The sequence below is a fragment of the Pinus tabuliformis genome, chromosome 4_2 (assembly GCF_031772625.1).
Source record: "Pinus tabuliformis cultivar Carrire ecotype Pingquan chromosome 4_2, CPIR1, whole genome shotgun sequence".
Taxonomy (NCBI): domain Eukaryota; kingdom Viridiplantae; phylum Streptophyta; class Pinopsida; order Pinales; family Pinaceae; genus Pinus; species Pinus tabuliformis.
In genome coordinates, this window is record NC_142304.1 from 594024655 (window position 1) to 594047541 (window position 22887).

The 22887-nt window shown below is 37.2% G+C and overlaps 1 protein-coding gene across 1 annotated transcript in view; it reads right to left on the minus strand.

Moving 5' to 3' along the window:
• Positions 1–13720, minus strand: part of LOC149170697 (putative ferric reduction oxidase 1) — a 31211-nt gene extending 17491 nt beyond the window's left edge. Inside the window, 2 exon segments of the mRNA XM_089425693.1 lie at positions 13023–13462; positions 13592–13720. Coding sequence (XP_089281819.1) covers positions 13023–13179 — 157 coding nt within the window. The 5' untranslated portion in view covers positions 13180–13462; positions 13592–13720.
• Positions 13721–22887: the final 9167 nt, after the last annotated feature.

The following is a 22887-nucleotide window of genomic DNA, read 5'->3' on the forward strand; positions in this document are numbered from 1 at the left end:
GAGGTCGGCATGAAAGGATTTTTAAGGAGTAAAGATAAGTGCTCTAATTCCTTGCATATGTTCTTCAGCTCCTTTTTATTGGAGGCCGCTTTCTCAATTTGCCATTTTTTAACCTCCATTCGAAGGGATTGCAGGCGGTCAATGAAATGTCGGGGAGAGTCCTTTACCTGCTTGGGATATTGCTTCCAAGTATCATTTATAAATTTATTGAAATTTTCATCAGCAAGCCAAGTACGATTGAACTTGAAGGGATATCCAAATCTGCGTCCAGCATATTTCCATTGAAAGGTAATGGGCCGGTGATCGGATATGAAGGATGGAATGATGTTCATAGTAGGAGGCCCATATTTTTCTATCAGTCGCTCATGGAAAATAAATCTGTCTATTCTTTTCGCCAGATAGGAGCTGTTGGATCTTCCATTGTCCCAGGTTGGTCCCTGATCAACAGGCAGGACATCAATGAAATTATTTTGGATAATAGATTCCCGGATGAATCTCCCCATTGGATCATATTTCCTGCCATTGCCCCATATTTCGTCATTACAAAATGTGCAGTTAAAGTCTCCACCAATTATCAAAGAGTCAATTTCAAGTAGTTCAGATGAAAGCAGATAATTCCAGAAAGGGAACCGATTTTTATAAGGAGCATAAATATTTAAAATGTGGATGGGGTCTGTGGATCCCCGGAAATGAGCCAGCACAAGAATGCCAACAAAGCATTGAAAAGCAGCAGCAGTAATCCACTTGGGGTCCCATAACACAGCCAGTCCACCAGACATGCCCACAACATTTGAAGCGACCATATGCCATGACGGAAGCATTCGCCTGAAGTATGAGATGGTTTGAGAGCTATCATGCATGGTTTCCTGAATAAGAAGCATTTTAGATTTCGAAGAGACAAAAAGATGTTTTAGGGCCAGAAATTTGTGATCAGCTCCAAGGCCCCGAATATTCATAGACAGAATGTCAATCATTTGGGAACTTCCTGGGGCCGGCAAGCTCTAAGAGGCCTTTTTTCAGAAAAAAACTTCATTTGCAATTTCAGTCACAGGTATGTCAATTAAGGAAATATCCCTGGTTGATGAATCCAATCTTCCCTTCCTACCCCGGAAATGCCTGCTGCCACGCTTCTCTTTGCGGCGGACAGTAATGTTCCCCACAGATTTGGGGCTAATATGGCGCGAGGGGGAACGAGAAGGTTGATGAACAGTTAAAGGTTGAAGTTTTAATGACGCTCTTTTGAGGAGGAGGTCGATGTCCTAGTCAAAAGAATTATGAGGAGAGGTTCGGGGGGATGGTGGAGGGGAAATAGGGATATATGGCGCCTTGCCTTTGCGATCAGGTATCTGTCCATGGGATGGGGGGATAGGGGAGGAAGCAAAAAATGGAGAAAGATTTTTAATATCAGAAGAGCGTCCAGGCGAAGGGAGAGACGAGGATCCCGGGATAGGAGGAATGTGGGAGGAGGGGGATTGGGGCGACGATGAAATGTATAGAATATGGGCGGACGCAGGGTCAGTACCAGGGGGCTTAGATGATGCAGGAGGGAGGGGAATTTCAGGGTCCGGATCCAGTTCGTGCGGCGGCGAAATGATGGATAAGCTCGAGACTCTGGCCGACAGGTCAAAAAGAGGCTAAGAGGGAGTCTTTGAAACAGTGGAAGATCTCTGACGGTCAGCAGACAAGTAAGAGTTATGATTTGAAGGGCCCACAGAGACAGATCTAGAATGTGGGAGGCTAGCAGATCGATCCAGGTAGCGACCCATCAGTGATAGAGGAGTGGCATTGGATATGACAGGAGCCCGGAATATCTCCTTGGATGAAGGCCAATCAAAGGCCGAAGTATCTCTGTCGTGCACCGAGGAGGGGATATATACAACCTTCTTCTTCAGTTTGCCACTCGGGCGACGTGGACAATTTGGAAAGAGGTGTCCAGTTTTATGACAGTTGGAACACCTGAAGGGCACGCCCCAGTAGTCTAAACGTTGTTGAATTTTGGACAGCTCCCAAGTAAGATCAATAGTCTCAGGAAAACCTCCCCTGAATTCTTTTTCAATGAGAACCCAGGCTACCCTCTTATCTTTAGCTCCAATACATCTAGGGTCGACATATATGAAACGCCCAATAGCATTCCCTATTTTTTCCATAGATTCCTTGGTCCACAATTCGAGAGGTAGGCCAGGCAATTTAAGCCAAATGTAATTATTCTGGGGCGTGCAACGAAGAAGATTAAATCTGATAAACCATCTGTGCAGAGCTAAAAAACTCCTCTCTTTCACCCAGGGTTTCGAAAAGATGATTTCCAGGTCATAGATGTGGAGGAAGTGGAAACTATACCAATTGTTCATGAGGCGAACAATGGTAGGGGAGTATCCCAGAAGAGGAGACCACCTGGCAGCAATCCATGTTCTAATTTGCGAATCCTCCATAGACGGGAAGAACCATCTCCCAACAAGCACCCTCTTCTGTAAGCTTATAATTCTGTCCGTTAAAAGAAGACCATCCAGGTTAATGGCCGTGGGAGGTGGAGAGGTTTTAACAGGCCGATGATGTTTTGGACGCGGCCGAAATGCCAAGTCATCATCCCGCGGAGGCATATCAGATAGAGAGGGGAGGATGATGTCAGCTTCCAGCGAATCTTTCCAGTCAGACTGAGGAGCATATCTGGCACGAGATATTTCCGCTTCCATAGTTGCACGGACCATGGCTGACTCAGCAGATTGGTCAGTGTGTAAATCCATGACGGGAGAGGAACTGACACCAAGTCGGTCAGTTTGGGGATCCCAATAGGATTTACTGACAGATGAATGATCTTATGGCATAATAAGAAGGGACAGATTAGGTGGGAATAAGACCACAGCTTCAGTACGAGGGATAATCAAGAGTTACTATAGTGACAGAATTGGGGTCCCTTATAGAAAAAAAGTAAATGTGGGTAAGTGGAAATTAATGTCCATTCACCAGGAACATCCCTTCTGTTAGATAAAAAGATAAGAAAGATCATCCATCGAGGCAAAGAAGGCTACGGAAGGATCTCGGAGATCGACAAGGAAAACAATGGTTGTGATATTAATGGAAGAAGTAAATGTGGACCTATGATCAAAAGACCAAGGCCTAACGGACCGCCCGGAAAATTCAAAAACTTGAATTTCAGGCGATGGAAAAACCAGAGATCAACTGAAGCTCAGAAAGATATACCAGGGCAGACAACACAGCAACATCATATTTCGAAAATGCACCACCATGGTCCAAACTTGAATCGGATATCAGAGCACGGTTTGGATATGACAACATAATCCTCGAGTTTGAATTTGGATATCCAAGACCAGCAAGATGTTGCAGACCAAGACATGAGAGATATAGATAGGAAACAAAATGAACCTCCAGCAGAATTAGAAAATAGCACAGATATATGCTATATTACGATGGATAGTAAATTGCCATTTACAATCTACATTACAGTGTCTATAAATGTATGCAAACCTGAGGAAAACATTTAACTATAATATTTGAATCAAATAATTCAACTGACCTGAGGCGCGAGTGTTCTCCGAGTGTTGAGCACCAAGCACCATGAACCGCTCAACAAGAAAAACATAGTAAATAATAGTCTCAGAAATATGAAAAGGTAGTACTGCCTAAACAATATAACAAATTCTGATTAATACTGGTCGTTGTTTTGATAGGGTGAACTTATTTTGATTGTAAACTTAGGGAAAATTTTGAAATTTGAAGGATAATAAGAAAATTTTGAATAATACTGGTCTTTGTTTTGATAAACTGAATTTATTTTGAGTGCAGATTCAAGGAATATATAGATAAATTTGAATTCCTAAATATTTCTAAAATTAAAAAAATAAAATAAAAATTGTTTTAATATAAAAATATAATTATTTTGATATAAAAAAGTTTAATACTTGTATAAATTAGAATCTAAGTATTATATTGCTTTATTTAATAAAATTATTTCTGAATTTGTGTGGATTATCCGAAGTCACAGTTTCATGAACAAAGTCATGGCTCCATGCACTTTATATTTATATATCTATTAGATGTCCAAATCTACAATACACAGAGCAAAGTCATAATTCCATACACATTAGATGAACTTCATATTTATATATTCATTAGATACTCAACATAACCTTGAAATAAGCTCAGGACTAAGACAAACACAATCACCCTAATACCATGATTAAAATGAATAGAGAAAACTATCAGATATATGTTAAATCGGATCTGAGGCAATATCACACAATATCAGTAGCCCCTGGTTCTGGGAGAAAATGATCTTAGAAATCAAGCTAAACTGTTTGGGTTATGGGTTCATATCTATGACGTTAAATCATTTGGGATTTGTTCTTGGTTTTATCTCCACCCAGGATTTGTCCCTAGTTTCATCTCCACCTTGTCAATACAAATTCAGTCTCTACACTCTCCAAGCACCCAAATATTAAAATATAAATTTAAGTATAGTTTTATGAGATCTTTCTCATACAAATATATTAACATATAGATAAGAGACAAAACCAACCAAGGATCCATGTATGAAAGATTGACAAAGAAATATTAATAAACCGGCTGCATTAAAAAGAGACACCCAATTTGCAGAGGAGAAATCACCCACAAATACAATTTCATCAAATTTGCAATTTCCTTTGCTTTTAAATTGATTGTTTCACGTCCATAAGTGACGTGAACCCCCACATCACTCTATTTCCATTTTGTGACACAACAAACAGGAGATACACCAACCATCAATAAATATATATATATATATATATATATATATATAACAGTCAATTTAAACTCCATTGGCTTGACTATGCTAAGTTCCATGTACTTCTTTTATATATGTACATAACCCCTCCAGTGAATGAAACAAACAATTTAACAAATTTGATTTGAACTTCTTTGGCTTGGCTATGAGAAGTCCCAGATCCTTATTCTTATTCTATCAATAATTATACAATGAAACAATTTAACAATTTGATTTAAACTACTTTCTTTTCCTTTTTTCTTTCTTTCTTTAATTCAACAATTTGATTTAAACTACTTCTTCTTCTTCTTTTTTCTTTCTTTTCTTTTCTTTTTCTTTTTCTTTTTATTTTATTTTATTTTATATATTTATTTATTTATTTATTTTTTTCAGAAGAAAAAGCAGTATGGTATTTATATTATGTTCAAAAATAGTCTGAATATACAGAAATATGGCGGGCTTTTTTCCCGGGTATGGCATCCTATTCTGAGAGTATTTTCATCTATTCATTTTTCATTGATACATATACAAAATTTTTGGACTGCAATTCATCATAGACAAATTAAAAGACTTTCAAAACTATGTAGATACCTGTAGATCTGAGATATTATCCAGAAAAAAGGAGCTTGAAGCATACCAGAAAATTGTCGACCTTATATGCTGGGCATAGAGAAGGGCTGAATGACATATGTACAGGATTCCATAGAGATGCTCAGGTGCCACTTACCGAATGGAGATTGCATTCCTTTCTTTGAAAGTTCATCCGCTTTCTCATTTTGATTACGCCTTATATGTGAGATAGGGAATATATCAGGCTTCCATAGAGATGCAATCCTGCCCAGCCATCCTGTAAGGCTGTCATTTCTAATGTCATGTTTGCCTTTCACGTGTTCTATGATTAATTTAGAGTCGCCATATACATTGATAGGACCGATGTCCATGAATGTACAGAAAAGAAGCAGTCCATGCAGGGCCATGGCCTCTGCTTTGTTATTAGTCCCATTGCCACCATTCCAAAACATGGAGTATTGGAGATCACTTGATATACCAATGTAAACACCACAAGCGCAAATGCCATCCTTTGCCACACCGTCAAAGTGGGCCCTTGGGAAGGAAAGTTGTTGAGAGTCAGAGGCTGTCATCTGTTGATTTTTCTGTTGGGGAATGTTTTGGAGTATGGAGAAATAATAAGGAATAACCTTGTCCATAATACGCCCAAAACTCTCCTTGTTGTTTTGAAAGATTCTTTTGTTTCTCCACTTCCATATGAACCAGAAAACAATTAATGGAATGGGTCGCCAGATAGCTTTTTGATAACCCCACCATTCATATGCTTCTGTTATGGATGGGTGTGAAATAGCAGGAAAGCCAAAATAAGATGCCAATTGCATCCACAAGCCCTGAGATTGTGGGCAGTTTAAAAAAATGTGCAGGTTGTCTTCTGTGTTGGCAAGGCAGATTATGCATATGGCTGGCCCCTGCCAGCTCCTTTTCTGCAAATTTGTCCATGTAAGATTTTTATTATGATATACTAGCCACGAAAACATAATGATTTTTAGCGGGCAGCTTACCTTCCATAGAGAGTGTGGAAAGGTTTTGCAGGGGGCCTCTCTTCTTAATTCTATCAAGGAGTGATATATGTCTCTTACTGATACAATGGACCTGCCATTCAATGCGATCTTTGTCCTCTGTTTTATAAAATCCTACATATTTCATATTCCAAACAATTCTATTCCATTGGGCAGCCATTTCTCCTTCTAGGCCCAGTCCTCTGTCCGATTTCCATTGTGGTATGGCATCCTTCCATCCTTCTATAACCTGTGCCCAGAAGAAAAGACCTTTTTGGTGGAGGAGTGAGAGAAGCTGTGGAGCGATTGTTGGTTCCATTTCTACGCCCTTGATTGCATCAACACCTATGAGGATGTTGTTTCCAATTTGTAATTTCCATATAAGGTTTCTGTAGAAAAAAGGAAGAATTTTTTGTAAACTTCTCCAAATCGTTGATCCTTGAGAAGGCCATTTAAAATTGTTCTTGTACCAGTAGTAAATATCTTCATTTCCAAGGTATTTCATTTTAATAGTTTGACTCCATAAGCTATTCCCAAAAACTGCTTGCCACAAAGATTTGCACAGTAAAGCCATGCCAAAGAGACGCAGATTCATGATGCCCCAGCCTCCCTTTTTTTTTCGGAAGGGAGATGTTTTCCAATTTAGTAAGATGATATTTTCTCTTATCCTTGCATCCTCCCCAGATAAAGGTTGCCATTAAACTGTTCAACTTTTTTATTATAGCTGATGGGATGTAATACAGATGCGCCCAATATACACATATTTGAGCAAGAACCGACTATGTTAATATCATTCTGCCAGCTAGTGATAAGCATTTAAATTCCCATCCCAATATTCTCTTATAAAACTTGTTTATGATCCATGACCAATCAAAAGTATTGTAACCCGTGGGTTTTAGATGATACCCTAAGTATTTTAACCCCTCTTTTAAGGAAATAGCCTATATGTTAAATAGTCGTGAGATATATTCCATCTCTTTTGCATTAACCTTACCATATTGAAATGTGGATTTACCTTCGTTGACATATAAGCCTGTAGCCCTTTGAAATAAATTTATTATCTCATGCATTTTATGCCATGTATATCTACAAAGCATAGCGAACAGAAGAACGTCATCCACAAAGAGGTTGTGTGTTAGAAAGTTACCTCTGGAGATGGAAAGAGGGCCAATATTCCCCGCTGCAACCGCTTTTTTGATGTGAAGGCTAAGGGTATCCATGACCAAGATGAATAAAATTGGAGACAGCGAGCACCCCTGGCGGAGACCTCTTTCAGCCTGGAAAAAAGATGTGGGGTATCCATTAATGAGAATCGCGTAGTTGACTCCTTCTACACATGCCATGATCCATTTTGTGCACAGGTCATTTAGCCCGATCTTGATAAGTAGACATCTCAGGTAGCTCCAGTCAAGGCAATCGAAGGCTTTTTTAAGATCAATTTTAAGAATGGCAGCACCAACATTTTTTGTTTGCATTGAATGTAAAGCTTCTTGAGCTATGGCCACGGCTTCTAAAATGTTTCTGCCACTTAGAAACCCATGTTGTTCTTTAGTGATATGAAATGATAAATTGTCGCGGATTCTCTCTGCTATAATTTTAGAAATGATTTTATAGATGACATTGCATAAGGAAATCGGCCTGTAGTCAACAAAAGAAAAGGAGTCCTTTCTTTTCAGGATCAGAGCTATGTAGGTGGATGAAATATTTTGATGAATTCTCCCTTGTAATCTGGTTTCTTCCACCATCCCCAAGATGTCTCTTTTCATTATATCAAAGAAGTGGATGAAAATGTCTACGGTCCAGCCATCTGGGCCGGGACATTTGTCCTTTTTAAATGATTTCATTACAGAGAGTAATTCATCCTCCGTTACAACAGCAAATAGTCTTTCATTATCTTCATCATCGAACATATTTGGAAAAGGATCTATGCCCCATAAGATATCATTTATCTCCCTGTTAGTCTCTCGTTTGTATGCTTTTTAAAAATGATTGACAACCTCTTTGGAAATGTCTTCTTGGGAGTACAGATGTTTTCCCTCTTCATTCTTGATTTGCCAAATAGAATTTGAAGCTCGTCTTTTGCTGGCAAAACGGTGAAAGAACTTGGTGTTTTTATCACCCTCCTTCAGCCAAGTGGCTCGACTTTTGAGCCGCCAAGAGATTTCTTCAATCTTTAATATATTCTGTTTCCTTTTTCCAAGTTCCCAAATCCGTGCCCGAGTGCTCCATGGAATGGAATGGGAAGTCATGCCATCGGCTATTTCAGTTAGTTCTTTTTCAATCTTCTTCAGTTCTATACAATTTGATTGTTTTTTCTGAATTTGCCATTCTTTCACTTTGGATTTAAGATTGCTCATTTTGCCAATCAGGTTTTCCGATGGAGAGGCTTCTATTGTAGAACTGTTAGCCATCCAAAACTCGCGGACCATGATGTTAAATGCTTCCTCTTCTAGCCAATACCTGTTGAATTTGAATGGATAACTTTTCCACGATTTTGGATTCATCCATTGTAAAGTAATTGGCCGATGGTCCGATATAAAAATAGGGAGAGTGTGAGAGCTCGGGAAACCATGTTTCTCCAGTAGTTTTTCGTGCATGATGTATCTGTCCAGTCTTTTTGCAATATAGGCTTCCCCTGAACGACCATTGTCCCAAGTGGGGGACAAAGATTTCGGGCAGATGTCTACATAGTTGTATTGCAGCATTGCTTCTCTAATTTTCTCTCCAATAGAGTCAGCCTTTTTCCCCTTCCCCCAAACTTCATCTGGTCCCAATGTACAATTTAGATCTCCCGCGATGAGGAGCGATTCATTCTCTAAGATACCAGAGGCAATAAAATAGTTCCAAAAGGAGGCTCTGTCCTTGTAGGGTGCATAGACATTCAATATATGAAACCTGTCAGCACATCCTCTATATTTAACAGTGATCAAGATTCCCCCAAGGCATCTGAAAGTTTTAGCAGAGATCCACCTCAGATCCCATAGCACCGCTAGTCCTCCAGAGAGTCCTGATGCCTCCGTTGCTGCTATATACCATGATGGGAACATTCTTCTGAAGAATGAGATAGTGTCCTAACTGTTATGCATTGTTTCCTGTATTAAAATCAACTTGTATGAAGATGAGAAAAATAAATTTTTTAGAGCAATATATTTGGGGTTTGCTCCTAAACCCCTTATGTTGATTGATAGCATATTCATCATTTGATAATGTTCTCGGGCAATTCTGCTCTAAGAGACCCGGTTTCAGAGAAATGAGAAATGGGAATATCAATAAGGGAGGAATCTTGAAAGTTCAGGTTCCGAGATCCTTTGCGGCCCCTAAAATGTCTACTGCCCCTATTGTTTTTCGGCGAACAGTGATATTTTTGGCAGAATTTGGGCTGATGACAGGAGAAATAGATCTTCGGGGTTTATGAATAGTCAGGGGGAGTAGGTGGAGCGAATTCTTCTGAAGCAGCATTTCCAGGTCGCTGCCAATGGAGTTGGTAGGGGATGGAAGAGGAGAGAATGGGGGAGAAATGTGGGTCAAGGGAGCTTTACCTTTGGACGTCGAGCGCTTCGGTGAGGAGTGCATGGGGGGGGAATGGTATAGATTAATAGGGGAACGATCAGGTCTGATAGGTGACGGGGAAGATGAGGGGATGATGTGGATGTCTTCCTTTAGGGATGGGCAGCAATCTTTGGGCATTGGAGGGAGAGAGTCTCTCGGGACATCAAGAGATGGTTCAGGAGGGGGAGGCTGGGGAGAAAAGATAGGATCACATACCGCATTAATATTCCCCATGGAGTTCGATCTCGATATAGGAATGTAGGAAGGTTTATGATTCCTGGGCGAGAGGAAAGGACAGTGGGACAAGTTCCCCGGAAGTTTAGGTGAAGATGGAAATATATGATAATAGGACTGAGGGAGAATATCAGCAGAAGGAGATACATCTATGAATTTGTGTATTTCACCGTTTTCGAAATTGGGAGACACAGCAGAGACATTGGCATTGTTTTTCACCTTATAGACCTTTTTCCATGACTTACCATGAGGCACCCGAGGACATTTTTCTTTTAAATGACCCGTTCTATGACACTGAGCGCACCTAAAAGGAACGCCCCAATAGTCCAGCCTTTGACAGGCAGATAAATTGCCCCAAAGCAGATCGATGTGGTCCGGAAAACCACCCCTGTAGTCTTTTTCAATCAGAAGCCAAGCAACCCTTTTGTCTTTTGCACCTAGACATCCAGGGTCAACGTAAACAAATTTCCCGATAGCATTGCCAATGAAGGAAAGAGTTTCCTTCGTCCACAGTTCTATAGGCAGCGCAGGTAATTTGACCCAAATGAAATTGTTCTGAGGGGTGTTCCGGAGGGGGTCGAAGCCTATGTACCATTTGTGAAGAGCCAAATAACTCCGCCCATGAACCCATGGAAGTTTCCAGATGATGTTGAGATCTTTGACCTTCAAAAAATGGAAGCTGTACCAGTCACGCATTAGACGGACAATGGTGGGTGTGTATCCAATGAGAGGGCTCCATCGAGCTCCCAACCATTTCCGGATCTGGTTATCGTCCATATCAGGGAAGTGCCACTTTCCAACCAGGGCTCGTGTTTGCAAGCTAGCAATACGATCCGCCAGCTTAACACCATCCAAACATATTGCAGAGGGAGGGGGAGTAATTTTAGCAGGATGATGATTGTTTTTGCGACGGGGAGCAGAGGGAGATTCCGAATTCAGATCAGAGGCAAGATGGGATGACTGGATATGCTCTGCCAGCCTAGAGTGCCAATCGGGAGCCTTAATGGTACTACCATATGTAGCTTCAGCTTCCATAGCCGCTCTAACCAGATCCGACGTGTTGGATTCCACGTGGAGGATGTCCATTCAGAAAAGAAATGGTCTTCTGCAGCGAGGACGATAGGGAGAGGATGGACACGAGTCAAAGAAGGCCAAAATAAAAACCATATCCGAAAAAAGCCACCTCGGGATCTCGATAGTGCTTCGATAATGGGAAAATCTAAATAGAAATCCAGAAGTACAAAACAATATCCGAGGAGATTGTACTGGGAAGCCTAGAATTCTCCAGGCTTTATTAGAAAGAGGCAACTATTCAAAGACAAGGACTAAGAATAGTTAAATAGAAGGTCGAGGGTGGCAGTCGAGGATGTCCTTACGCTCAGATGGGTAGGCAGGAAGAGTAAAGGATGCCTACGGAGGAAAGAAAACATGTATCCTCGTCAGATCGACGGTAAAGGAACGGAAATTGAAAGCCCGGCGACGGAAAAACCAGTTAAGATTCAAAATGAAGAAAAAGATACAGTCAAGAGGGAACCTCCGGGCAGACAATACAGCAACATACAATCCCGAAAATGCACCACCAATGGCCGATCTTCAGTCGAATGTCAGTGCATGGTCTATATACCATAAAGTGTTTTCTGATGATTTCTAGAGACGACCATAGTCGTTCAGAAATTACAGACCAGGACATGGATGGTGAAAGAAATACAACCCTATCTCTTTAGTATACCCCGTATAGGAACCTTTCTAATAGTCCATTACATGATTATTTCATACAATAAATCCAGGGGAATATAAAGCTAAAAAAAAAATAGTTTCAGTCTTCTGCAAAATATATGTAACTCATGTTCTGTGTTATCTCAAATCCTCCTTGAAAACTTCAACTGCAAACGGGATTTATAATAGCACACATCCAAATCTTTACATTTTAAAAAAAAGGGAATAGATACACTAACCTTCTTATCGAGCGAGAGCCGAGGGAGATAGCCGCCGCAATAGTGCACTGAGGACCGGAGCCAGTGAGTAGTGATGGGTACAAACTCTGCGATTAACAATCCCAGGACAAGGAAAATCCAGACTACCATGTATAACTAAGGAAAGTTCAAAACAGGTAGGAAACACAGACTCCCCGCACCAGAGTGTGTGGGGACGAGAAAAAGTGTGAGGATATAGTAATTAAGCTATCACCTGTTAGGACGTCAAGAGAACAGGGAGGTTGAGGTTCATGCATAAAACTCGATATGGTGGCAAGTGTAGCCAGGAAGGAACGTGGCGAGCTAAAATAGAAAGGGACATGCAGGCAAGTAAAAGGGAAGAGGCTCTTATATGGAAACCTCTAATACCTGTAAAATGTCAAAAGGACTGGCTTACACACCTGCAAGTGATTGATTGGTCCGCCATGGGAAGGAAATGGCGATTGGTCACTATCACCGCACACCTCCACTCAAATCGCTCCACCCTCCAACTGAATTCATCAATTTCTGTTTCACTGTAGAATTTCTTTAGATTTCTTGATATGGGTAGAATTTCTCATAGTGAATCCAAAGAAGATTAAATCAAAATTGTCTATTTCATTTTGGAATTTCTTTAGATTTCTTGATATGGATAGAATTAGGATCTGGGAATTATCATAGTCGATCTAAACAATTTGATTTAAACTTCTTTGGATCGACTATGATTAGTCCCAGATCCTAATTCTATCCATATTAAGAAATCTGAAGAAATTCCACAATGAAATAGACAATTTTGATTTAATCTTCTTTGGATTCACTATGAGAAATTCTACCCATATCAAGAAATTTGAAGAAATTCTATATTGAAACAGACATTTTTGATTTAATCTTCTTTGGATTCACTATGAGAAGTCCCAGGTCCTAATTTTATCTACATCAAGAAATCTGAAGAAATTATACCTGTGTATCCAAAGGCTGGTGTGCTTGTTTTCTTTTCCAAACGAAGCCACAGTTTGGTCCAGAATTTAGTGGGTCTCAAGATCCAGATTGAAACCCAGCCAGAGAATATCACCAGCAAGAGCGCCTTAAGGGTCGAGCAAGTTATGACCTTTTTCATTGTTTCTTCTTTACGCGGTTACACCATGCCTGATCAAGTTCTCCGGAAATAAGAATATACACAGATAATATAGCCCTCCTCAGATGAGAGGATACATTCATAGATAATATAGGCAGAATATCCTTGATACTGTTACAAAAGAAGAGCTTCAATTTCTTCTCTTGTGGACCTGCAATCCCAGAGTGCGGAATATGTGTACCACATTCTAACCGACCGAATATCGTATTTGAGAAATCATTGCGGAATCCACTTTTCTATATTTGTCCATTCTGAATTGTTGAACCTGCGGTGCAGAAATCCATGATTTTGAACTCAACAGAAGCCAAAGTGCACTACACATAATTCACCCAAAAGGGGCAGAACAGAGACCAAACTATACTAGATTTTTATGGATTCAAAAGGATTGTTTTACCAGTATATGAATGCCCCACATCCCACTAAGCCCAAGTGGTACAGCATCAGCATCTTTATTCTCCACCGCAGAAGAAACCTTTAAAGGGCCTGGCACCGATTTGTTTGTATACCTGTATGGATTCGGATTGCTTTCTTGTCTCTGTGTATAGCAGCATATATTTTGCGCAGGAAAATAAAAACGTTACGTTACTGCTTAAAGTAGTTTGCTCGACTTTTTATGATGTATTTTTCTTAATTTAATTTTTTTACATGGTGGAAAATTTATTATAATTCAGTAGTCAAATTAGTAGTGAGGGCAGTTATTTTTGGCTGTTATTTGTAATGCAGGTTGACTCATCACTCTTATTCAAGGAAAATCATGTTAAGCTCCATTAATTTTACACAAAAGCTACATTGATTTATGGAGTTGCAGCTTTTCTTAACTTATGGAAACCAACTGCAGTAGTTTCCTTAAGTTAAATCAACTGCAATTACTAAATTTATAATTGGGAGCTACTAAAGTGGTCCATTACTTTGATCTCATCTCTACCTTGATTTGTGGTTTTTCTAACGCATAGCATTTAGAAGCTTGATGGAAGCTTAGCTATATGTTCATCTGTTTGGTCCCCAAGCTCCTATCTCAACCCCCTTCAGTTCTACACCATCTAGCTGAGATAGCAGAGCTTGGAAGTGCCTTCAGATCAGCTGTCCTTTTGCATGTGCAGCTGGAGCGTGGTGTTTCAGAAGGAAATTGCATCAATCACCAATGGCTGGAGGTAACTCGTATCCCTGGACATTGAGATTTAATGATTCTTTTCAGTTATTCCGCATATAGAAGAATCGTTGTTGAAATTGTAGAATTTCTAACATTTGGTATCGGATCCTCTTTTACCTCTGCCTTGGTGTGTGATTCGAATACTTTGAAGTGCTTTGTGTTCGTGCGCGTTAATGATTATATGGCTTACCTGCTTGCGTTTTGGTTCTGATAATCTTTACTGCCCTTTTTCCCGATTTAGAAGTGAACTTATTTCCTCCCTTGCTTTAAGTTCTCTTCATTCACCTTTATAATCTTCCTTTTGGGATTCGATCCATCTCCCTTCGAACGACTCGTCAAAAGATTCATAAAAGGTCGATTCAGAAGCGGAAACGAGGGCATTTAACGGTGACATTAGGCACAGCAGAGCCAAAAGCACTAGGAATCCCATCTTCTGTTTTAACGGTGACTTGAGCCTGGTTAATATATCAATGAATCCGTTCCTATGAAACATATGGCTAACAGTTGTCAAGTTGGTCTCGGATTTACCTTCCGATCCTGCTGCAAGACAGTGGTTTCATTATGGAGCATTAATTTTGAACCTCTATCTTCTGTTTTCTATGATTAATGCCGTGGCCATCCTCAGAGGTTTTATTCTTTCTAAAGTGTGGATTTGTGATCTGGTTGTAGTGTATATATGTTACATATATCTCGAAATTGCAAACCGTAACCTTACAGTTATATCTGATTCTGAAAGGTTCTAAGGACGCATACAATGACAAATACGATATTTTCTTTAAGATAAAAGTAATAAGTATGTGGAATATAATTTATGTTTTTGTTTTATTGAATATAGTCGTGAATGGGTTTTATATTTTCTTTAAGATAAAGGTAATACCATGTAAACCGTTATGGGTAATACCATGTATTATATATTTTGATACCATGTAACCCGTAAACCATGTAAACCATGGGTAATACCATGTAAACCGTTATGGGTAATACCATGTTAAAATACGTGGCATGATATATATTTTGATTATGCTTCTTTGTTTTGGTAATATATATTTATTTATATAGTTAATTTGGATGACTATATAAAATCAATGATGCAAAATAAATTTTATAATTTTATTACATATTTAATGTAAAATTTACATTTTTGCTCTTTTGGAAGTATCTCAATTCAGTGGATTTTAATTTAAAACTTTGATGTTTTACTAATCCAGAGACTGAGAGCATTAAATGTTAAAGCGGAAAAATATTACAGTTATATGGAGTTTATTAAATGTCATTTTGACTTACTCCTTTCAGTGAACATTATTTTTCTCTCTGGTTAAGTTTTGTTTATGCAACAAAATTAATGTCTAGTGATCTATGTAATTTTAATTAATTAGAGAGTAGCCACAACATCTTTAATTAAATAAAATTATATATTGATTGGCAAGATCACATAAAGATTATTTAGACATTAAATTGTAATTAATTACACTGAATATAATAAATTTTATCCCACAGGAATTTTTATTATATTTATGTGATTAATTAGGATAAAATTTCATAACCTACCCACAGGAGTTATGAATTAATAAGTTTTATCATAAAGTTTTATTGAATCTGTTTGAATTGAAAATTTAGCCCACAGGCAATTTTCATGTCATTTGATTCAATTCTTTTTAGCATGTTTTACATTGGTAAAACATGAAAGTTCATAAAGTTTATTGAGTCTGTTTGAATTGAAAATTTAGCCCACAGACAATTTTCATGTCATTTGATTCAATTCTTTTTAGCATGTTTTACATTGGTAAAACATAAAAGTTCATAAAGTTTTATTGAATCTGTTTGAATTAAAAATTTAGCCCACAGGCAATTTTTATGTCATTTGATTCAATTTTTTTTTAAGCATGGTTTACATTGGTAAAACATGAAAGTTTATTAAGCCTCAATTTTTTAACATAAGCATGTGATTCTTTATTTTGATGCAGCAGTACGACCTGGAAATTTCTCTGAAATTCGTTGTGACATTCCCGAACTTAAGGAAATAATCTCATTTGTTTGTTATGAATCTAATATGGTTAACGTTAATATTAACACATGGTGGATTGATTCTGGATCAACAATTCACATTACGAATTCCTTACAAAGTTTGCAAAACCTAAGGAAGCCAGTGGGAAGTGAGCAAAGCATCTTATCAGGAAACAAGATGGGCTCGCATGTGGAAGCTATAGGAACATGTTATTTGACTTTAAGCAGTGGTTTTGTTTTGGAGTTAGAAAAGACCTTTTATGTTCCAAGTTTTTCTAGAAACTTGATTTCAGTTTCAAGGCTTGTACCTTTTGGATATTCCTTAAACTTTTCAGAAAAATCTTTCAGTCTATTCTATAAATCTGATTATGTTGGGAATGGTATTTTGTCTAATGGTCTTTACTGCATTAATTTACAAAACAATGTCACTTATGATTCAATGCATGTTCACACTGGCACTAAAAGATGTGTTATCAATGAAGATTCCTCTACATTATGGCACCGGAGACTAGGTCATATCTCCATAGAGAGAATTAAAAGATTGGTAAATGAAGGAATACTTGATACTCTAGATTTTACTGATTTTGAGACTTGTGTGGACTGCATAAAGGGAAAGCAGACCAACAAGTCAAAGAAAGGTGCCAATAGGAGTTCAGACATATTAGAAATCATACATACTGATATATGTAGTCCAGACATGGACTCACATGGTCAGAGATACTTCATCTCCTTTATAGATGACTACTCACGATATATGTATCTCTACATGCTTCATAATAAGAGCGAAGCATTAGATGCCTTTAAGATCTTTAAGGCTGAAGTAGAGAAACAATGCGGCAAGCAAATTAAGATCGTGAGGTCAGATAGAGGTGGAGAATATTATGGTAGATACACAGAAGATGGACAAGCACCTGGGCCATTTGCTAAGTTTCTTCAAGAGCATGGGATTGTTGCCCAATACACCATGCCTGGTTCACCCGACCAGAATGGTGTAGCAGAAAGAAGAAATCGAACATTGTTGGACATGGTGCGGAGTATGCTTAGCAGCTCCAATCTTCCTAAATCTTTGTGGACTGAAGCACTTAAGACGGCAGTGTATATATTAAACCGAGTTCCAACCAAGGCGGTTCCTAAAACGCCATTTGAATTATGGAAAGGTTGGAAACCGAGTTTGCGACATATGCGCGTTTGGGGATGCCCGTCTGAAGTAAGAATTTATAATCCACAAGAGAAGAAGCTGGACCCAAGGACCATTAGTGGGTATTTCATTGGATATGCTGAAAGGTCTAAAGGTTACAGATTTTATTGTCCATCTCACAGCACTAGGATTGTGGAATCAAGAAATGCAAAGTTTCTTGAAAATGACTTGATCAGTGGGAGCGATCAAACCAGAAACATAGTTTCTGAGAAGGATCATTCAGAATCTCAACCTTCCACTTCAAGTGATAGATTGGTTGTTGTTCAGAGCACCCCTCAAGTACAAACTGGTGTCGAACAACCAATTGTTGAAGTTCCACAAGCTGTTGACGATATTCCAGTAGATCAAGGAGTTCAAGAATTGCAAGGAACTTTTGAACAACAAGTTGAACCACATACTTCTCAGGAAGATGATGGTACAACATTAAGAAGATCTACTAGACCTAAGAGATCAACAATTCCTAATGATTATGTTGTGTATCTACAAGAATCTGACTACAATATTGGAGCCGAAAATGATCCTGAGTCATTTTCACAAGCCATGAGTTGCAAAGAATCAGAACTATGGTACAATGCCATGAAGGAAGAGATTAATTCCATGAAGAGTAACGAAGTCTGGGATCTTGTTGAGTTGCCTGATGGTGCAAAAGCCATTGGATGTAAATGGGTCTTTAAGACAAAGAAAGACTCATTGGGCAACATTGAGAGATACAAGGCAAGACTTGTTGCTAAGGGATTCACTCAGAAAGAAGGAATCGACTACACGGAGACTTTTTCTCCTGTATCTAAGAAAGATTCCTTGCGCATTATTATGGCATTAGTAGCCCATTTTGACTTGGAGTTGCATCAAATGGATGTGAAAACGGCTTTCCTTAATGGAGATCTAGAGGAGGAGGTTTATATGAAACAACCTGAAGGATTCCTCTCTAGTGATGGTGATAAATTGGTTTGCAAGCTCAAGAAGTCATTATATGGTTTAAAACAAGCATCCCGCCAATGGTATTTGAAATTCCATAATGTAATTTCTTCTTTTGGTTTTGTAGAAAACATTATGGATCAATGTATATACCTGAAAGTTAGTGGGAGTAAAATTTGTTTTCTTGTTTTATATGTGGATGACATTTTGCTAGCAACCAATGATAAGGGTTTGCTACATGAAGTGAAACAATTCCTCTCTAAAAGTTTTGATATGAAAGATATGGGTGAGGCATCTTATGTCATTGGCATTAAGATCCATAGAGACAGATTTCGAGGCATCTTAGGTCTGTCACAGGAAACCTATATTAATAAAATTTTAGAGAGATTTCGGATGAAGGATTGTTCACCAAGTGTAGCTCCCATTGTGAAGGGTGATAGGTTCAATTTGAACCAATGCCCGAAGAACGACTTTGAAAGGGAACAAATGAAGAACATTCCATATGCTTCTGCTGTCGGAAGCCTAATGTATGCTCAAGTCTGCACAAGACCTGACATTGCATTTGTTGTGGGAATGTTGGGACGATATCAGAGTGACCCAGGTTTAGACCACTGGAGAGCTGCAAAGAAAGTAATGAGGTACCTTCAAGGAACCAAAGACTACATGCTTATGTATAGACGGACGGACAGCTTGGAAGTAATTGGCTACTCAGATTCTGACTTTGCTGGATGTGTTGATTCACGCAAATCAACATCAGGATACATTTTTATGATGGCCGGTGGAGCTGTATCATGGAGGAGTGCCAAGCAAACATTGATTGCCACTTCCACTATGGAAGCCGAGTTCGTCTCCTGTTTTGAGGCTACTTTACATGGTGTATGGCTTAGGAATTTCATTTCTGGGCTTAGAATTATGGATTCTATATCTAAGCCATTGAGAATATATTGTGATAATTCAGCTGCTGTTTTTATGGCTAAAAACAATAAAAGTGGGAGTCGAAATAAACACATCGACATTAAGTATTTAGCTATAAGGGAACGTGTTAAAGAAAAGAAAGTGGTCATTGAGCACGTCAGCACTGAGTTAATGATCGCTGATCCTTTGACTAAGGGCATGCCACCGTTTAAATTCAAGGATCGTGTATTGAATATGGGACTTGGTTCCATTATGTAGTTTCTCATTGTATGGACAATGTTATGTTAATGAAATTCTTAATTATTGTGATGTTTTTTCTCATATTTATGTGCACCTTAAGTTGATTTGAGAAAATTCATTTAAGAAGGACCAAGAATAAACATAAGGTTTATTCATTAAGAAATTGTTGCCACATAAATTATAATAAGAATAAATGCATAGTAATACATGGAAGGTAATACTCGTCATTAGAGGACTTATCGCCATGATTCATGTATCTATTACTTAATACAGATTATCAATGGTTTTTAAGTTGAGACATTAAGTTTGGAAGTATGGACCAAGTGGGAGAATGTTAAGCTCCATTAATTTTACACAAAAGCTACCTTGATTTATGGAGTTGCAGCTTTTCTTAACTTATGGAAACCAACTGCAGTAGTTTCCTTAAGTTAAGAAAATCAACTGCAATTACTAAATTTATAATTGGGAGCTACTAAAGTGGTCCATTACTTTGATCTCATCTCTACCTTGATTTGTGGTTTTTCTAACGCATAGCATTTAGAAGCTTGATGGAAGCTTAGCTATATGTTCATCTGTTTGGTCCCCAAGCTCCTATCTCAACCCCCTTCAGTTCTACACCATCTAGCTGAGATAACAGAGCTTGGAAGTGCCTTCAGATCAGCTGTCCTTTTGCATGTGCAGCTGGAGCGTGGTGTTTCAGAAGGAAATTGCATCAATCACCAATGGCTGGAGGTAACTCGTATCCCTGGACATTGAGATTTAATGATTCTTTTCAGTTATTCCGCATATAGAAGAATCGTTGTTGAAATTGTAGAATTTCTAACAAATCATGCCCCTTGAAATAACCTGCTGGTGGTCTGTAAGGGCAGACTTTTTCAGAGGCGGAAGGGCATCCCCGTTGAAGAAGCAACATATACAATATATACATAATCTGTACATCAGAAATGATACCAATATCAGTTGCGCACAGGTAACTCAGCGTACCGACGGAGTGGCTAAACGTAATGTTACAAATAGCTGCAGAGCAGCGCATCATACAACCCTGGTGGTGGTGCCACAAACCGACCGTCCTGACCACCGGGCCAAACGACCACATGCCTGTAAGGGCAGAGTTTCACTCTTGCTAAATGCTTCTTAACTTGTTTCCGAAGTCCGAGGAAGACAAACTTCAAAGCCGAAAGAATTTTAGGACATACACCAGGCCTCATTAAATTTAATGTTATGAAACATTTAAATGATGAGAACAATTTTGTTTGTTTGTTTTTTAAATTCGTAAATTTAATTCAGCAAAGTCTTTTCGTAGAAACACTTAATTCATTATAGATTACAGAATCTTTCATTATAGATTACAGAATCTTGAATACTAAAATTTATGAATTTAATTACTTTAAAAATTATGACCGTATAAATAATTTTAATATTACTAATCATTTATTTATTTGTTTTCTTTTTATGAATAAAATTATGACCGTATAAATAATTTTAATATTACTAATCATTTATTTATTTGTTTTCTTTTTTATTCATAAATTTAGTTAATTTAAACTCTGTTTTTGTTTGTGAATTTAGTGGTACTAGTCATTACAGAATTTCAAGAAATTCGGTCCAAATTTCAATAAAAAAATTATATATATAAAAAATACTATTAAATAAAAAAAACTGAGCTCATGATGTATTTTTGTTATTTCAATAATAAATCATACGCATCTGGAATCAGAGCAATGGAAGTCCTCGTACGGATGGATACAATAATATGTCAATATTCATTTGCTGGTGACGTAAGTGTCAGGTCAAAAAGTTGATTATAACTTCTTCGTTTTTTCCATTTGATCTTCAATCGTATTATTATATCTCAATCGACTTATTATATTTTCTTCAAATTATTATATGTTATTGAATAATATAAGATTAGAAGTATGGGGAGATTTTTTCACCATAATTTCTTCGTGCAATTATATGTCAAGGTTTATTGTGTTAAATAAATTTGTTAAATAAATTTTTGGCTAGAATTCTCTCCCGCAATTATAGCTCAATATATCTCAAGGTTTATTGTGATACACTTTGAATGAATAATGGAATCATGATAGTTGTTTGGAATTTTATCGTTTTTTTTCCAGAATTCTGTCGTGCAATTATATCTAAAGGTTTATTGTGGATGATAGTTGTTTGGAATTTTATTGTATTTATATTCATATAAGTGTAAAAACAAATGGATTTTGTATAATATTTTTTGAAAATATTAATTATCAATAGTTTTTATATTTTTAAATTAATATTTTTATAATTAATAACTAATTTAATTTAATTATATAATTTATAAAAATAATTAATTTTATTGAGCAAATGTTTTTAAGTAATTTTTTTTGTGTTTTTCCTGGGATGTTTTACATTGCAAAAGTATTTTTCCAGTATAATTATTTAGTCTGGAAACGTTATAAAAACAATTAATTTTATTTAAAATAATTTATTATAATATTAATTATTTTTTTATAAATAAAATATATAGGAAATCATTTTTAACTATAAACATTAGTTAATTCAATTATTTATTAAATAATACATATCAATAACATATTAAATTGATTTAGAGTAAATATAAAAATTAATTTAATAATCAAATCAATTTGTTTTATTTTTATGTTTTTGTTTTTTGTTTTTTTTGGGTTAAATTCAAGTATTATATGTAGTTTTTGTTTTCTAGTTTATGAGAGACTTGAGATGATTTCACTACTCATTATTAAAATCACTTCGTGATCACCAAAGTCTTTGGTATGGCTAGATTTTTTCCCATAAAATTTTAACTGGGTGATTTTTACACTATAGAGTGTCATAACAAAACACCTTGTTACTCTCTATTCTAAGTCCGTGAGCAGTTTGATTGTTTTATATAGTTATCATAATTATAGAAAACTGATATTAGATTATCCAATATCAAAATTCATAGTAAATAAGATGTTTATTTTGAAATAAAACATTTAAAATTTTAATTTAATTATCAATAACTACTAAATAGATAGTAAGAATTTATACAACATTATAAGCTAAAAAACTTCTTTCACTAACCACATATTTATTAGTTAACCCACTAATTTTCCTTTAATTCATTAACCCTTTTTAAAATTAAATTAACCCCTAAAATTATCAATCACTTAAAAAATAATAATAATAAAAATATACAATTAAACATCTACTAAGGTGAATCTATAAATATGTGCATAATTTAAAACAATATAAATGTGTGCATAAGATAAAAATAGTCTTGACGAAC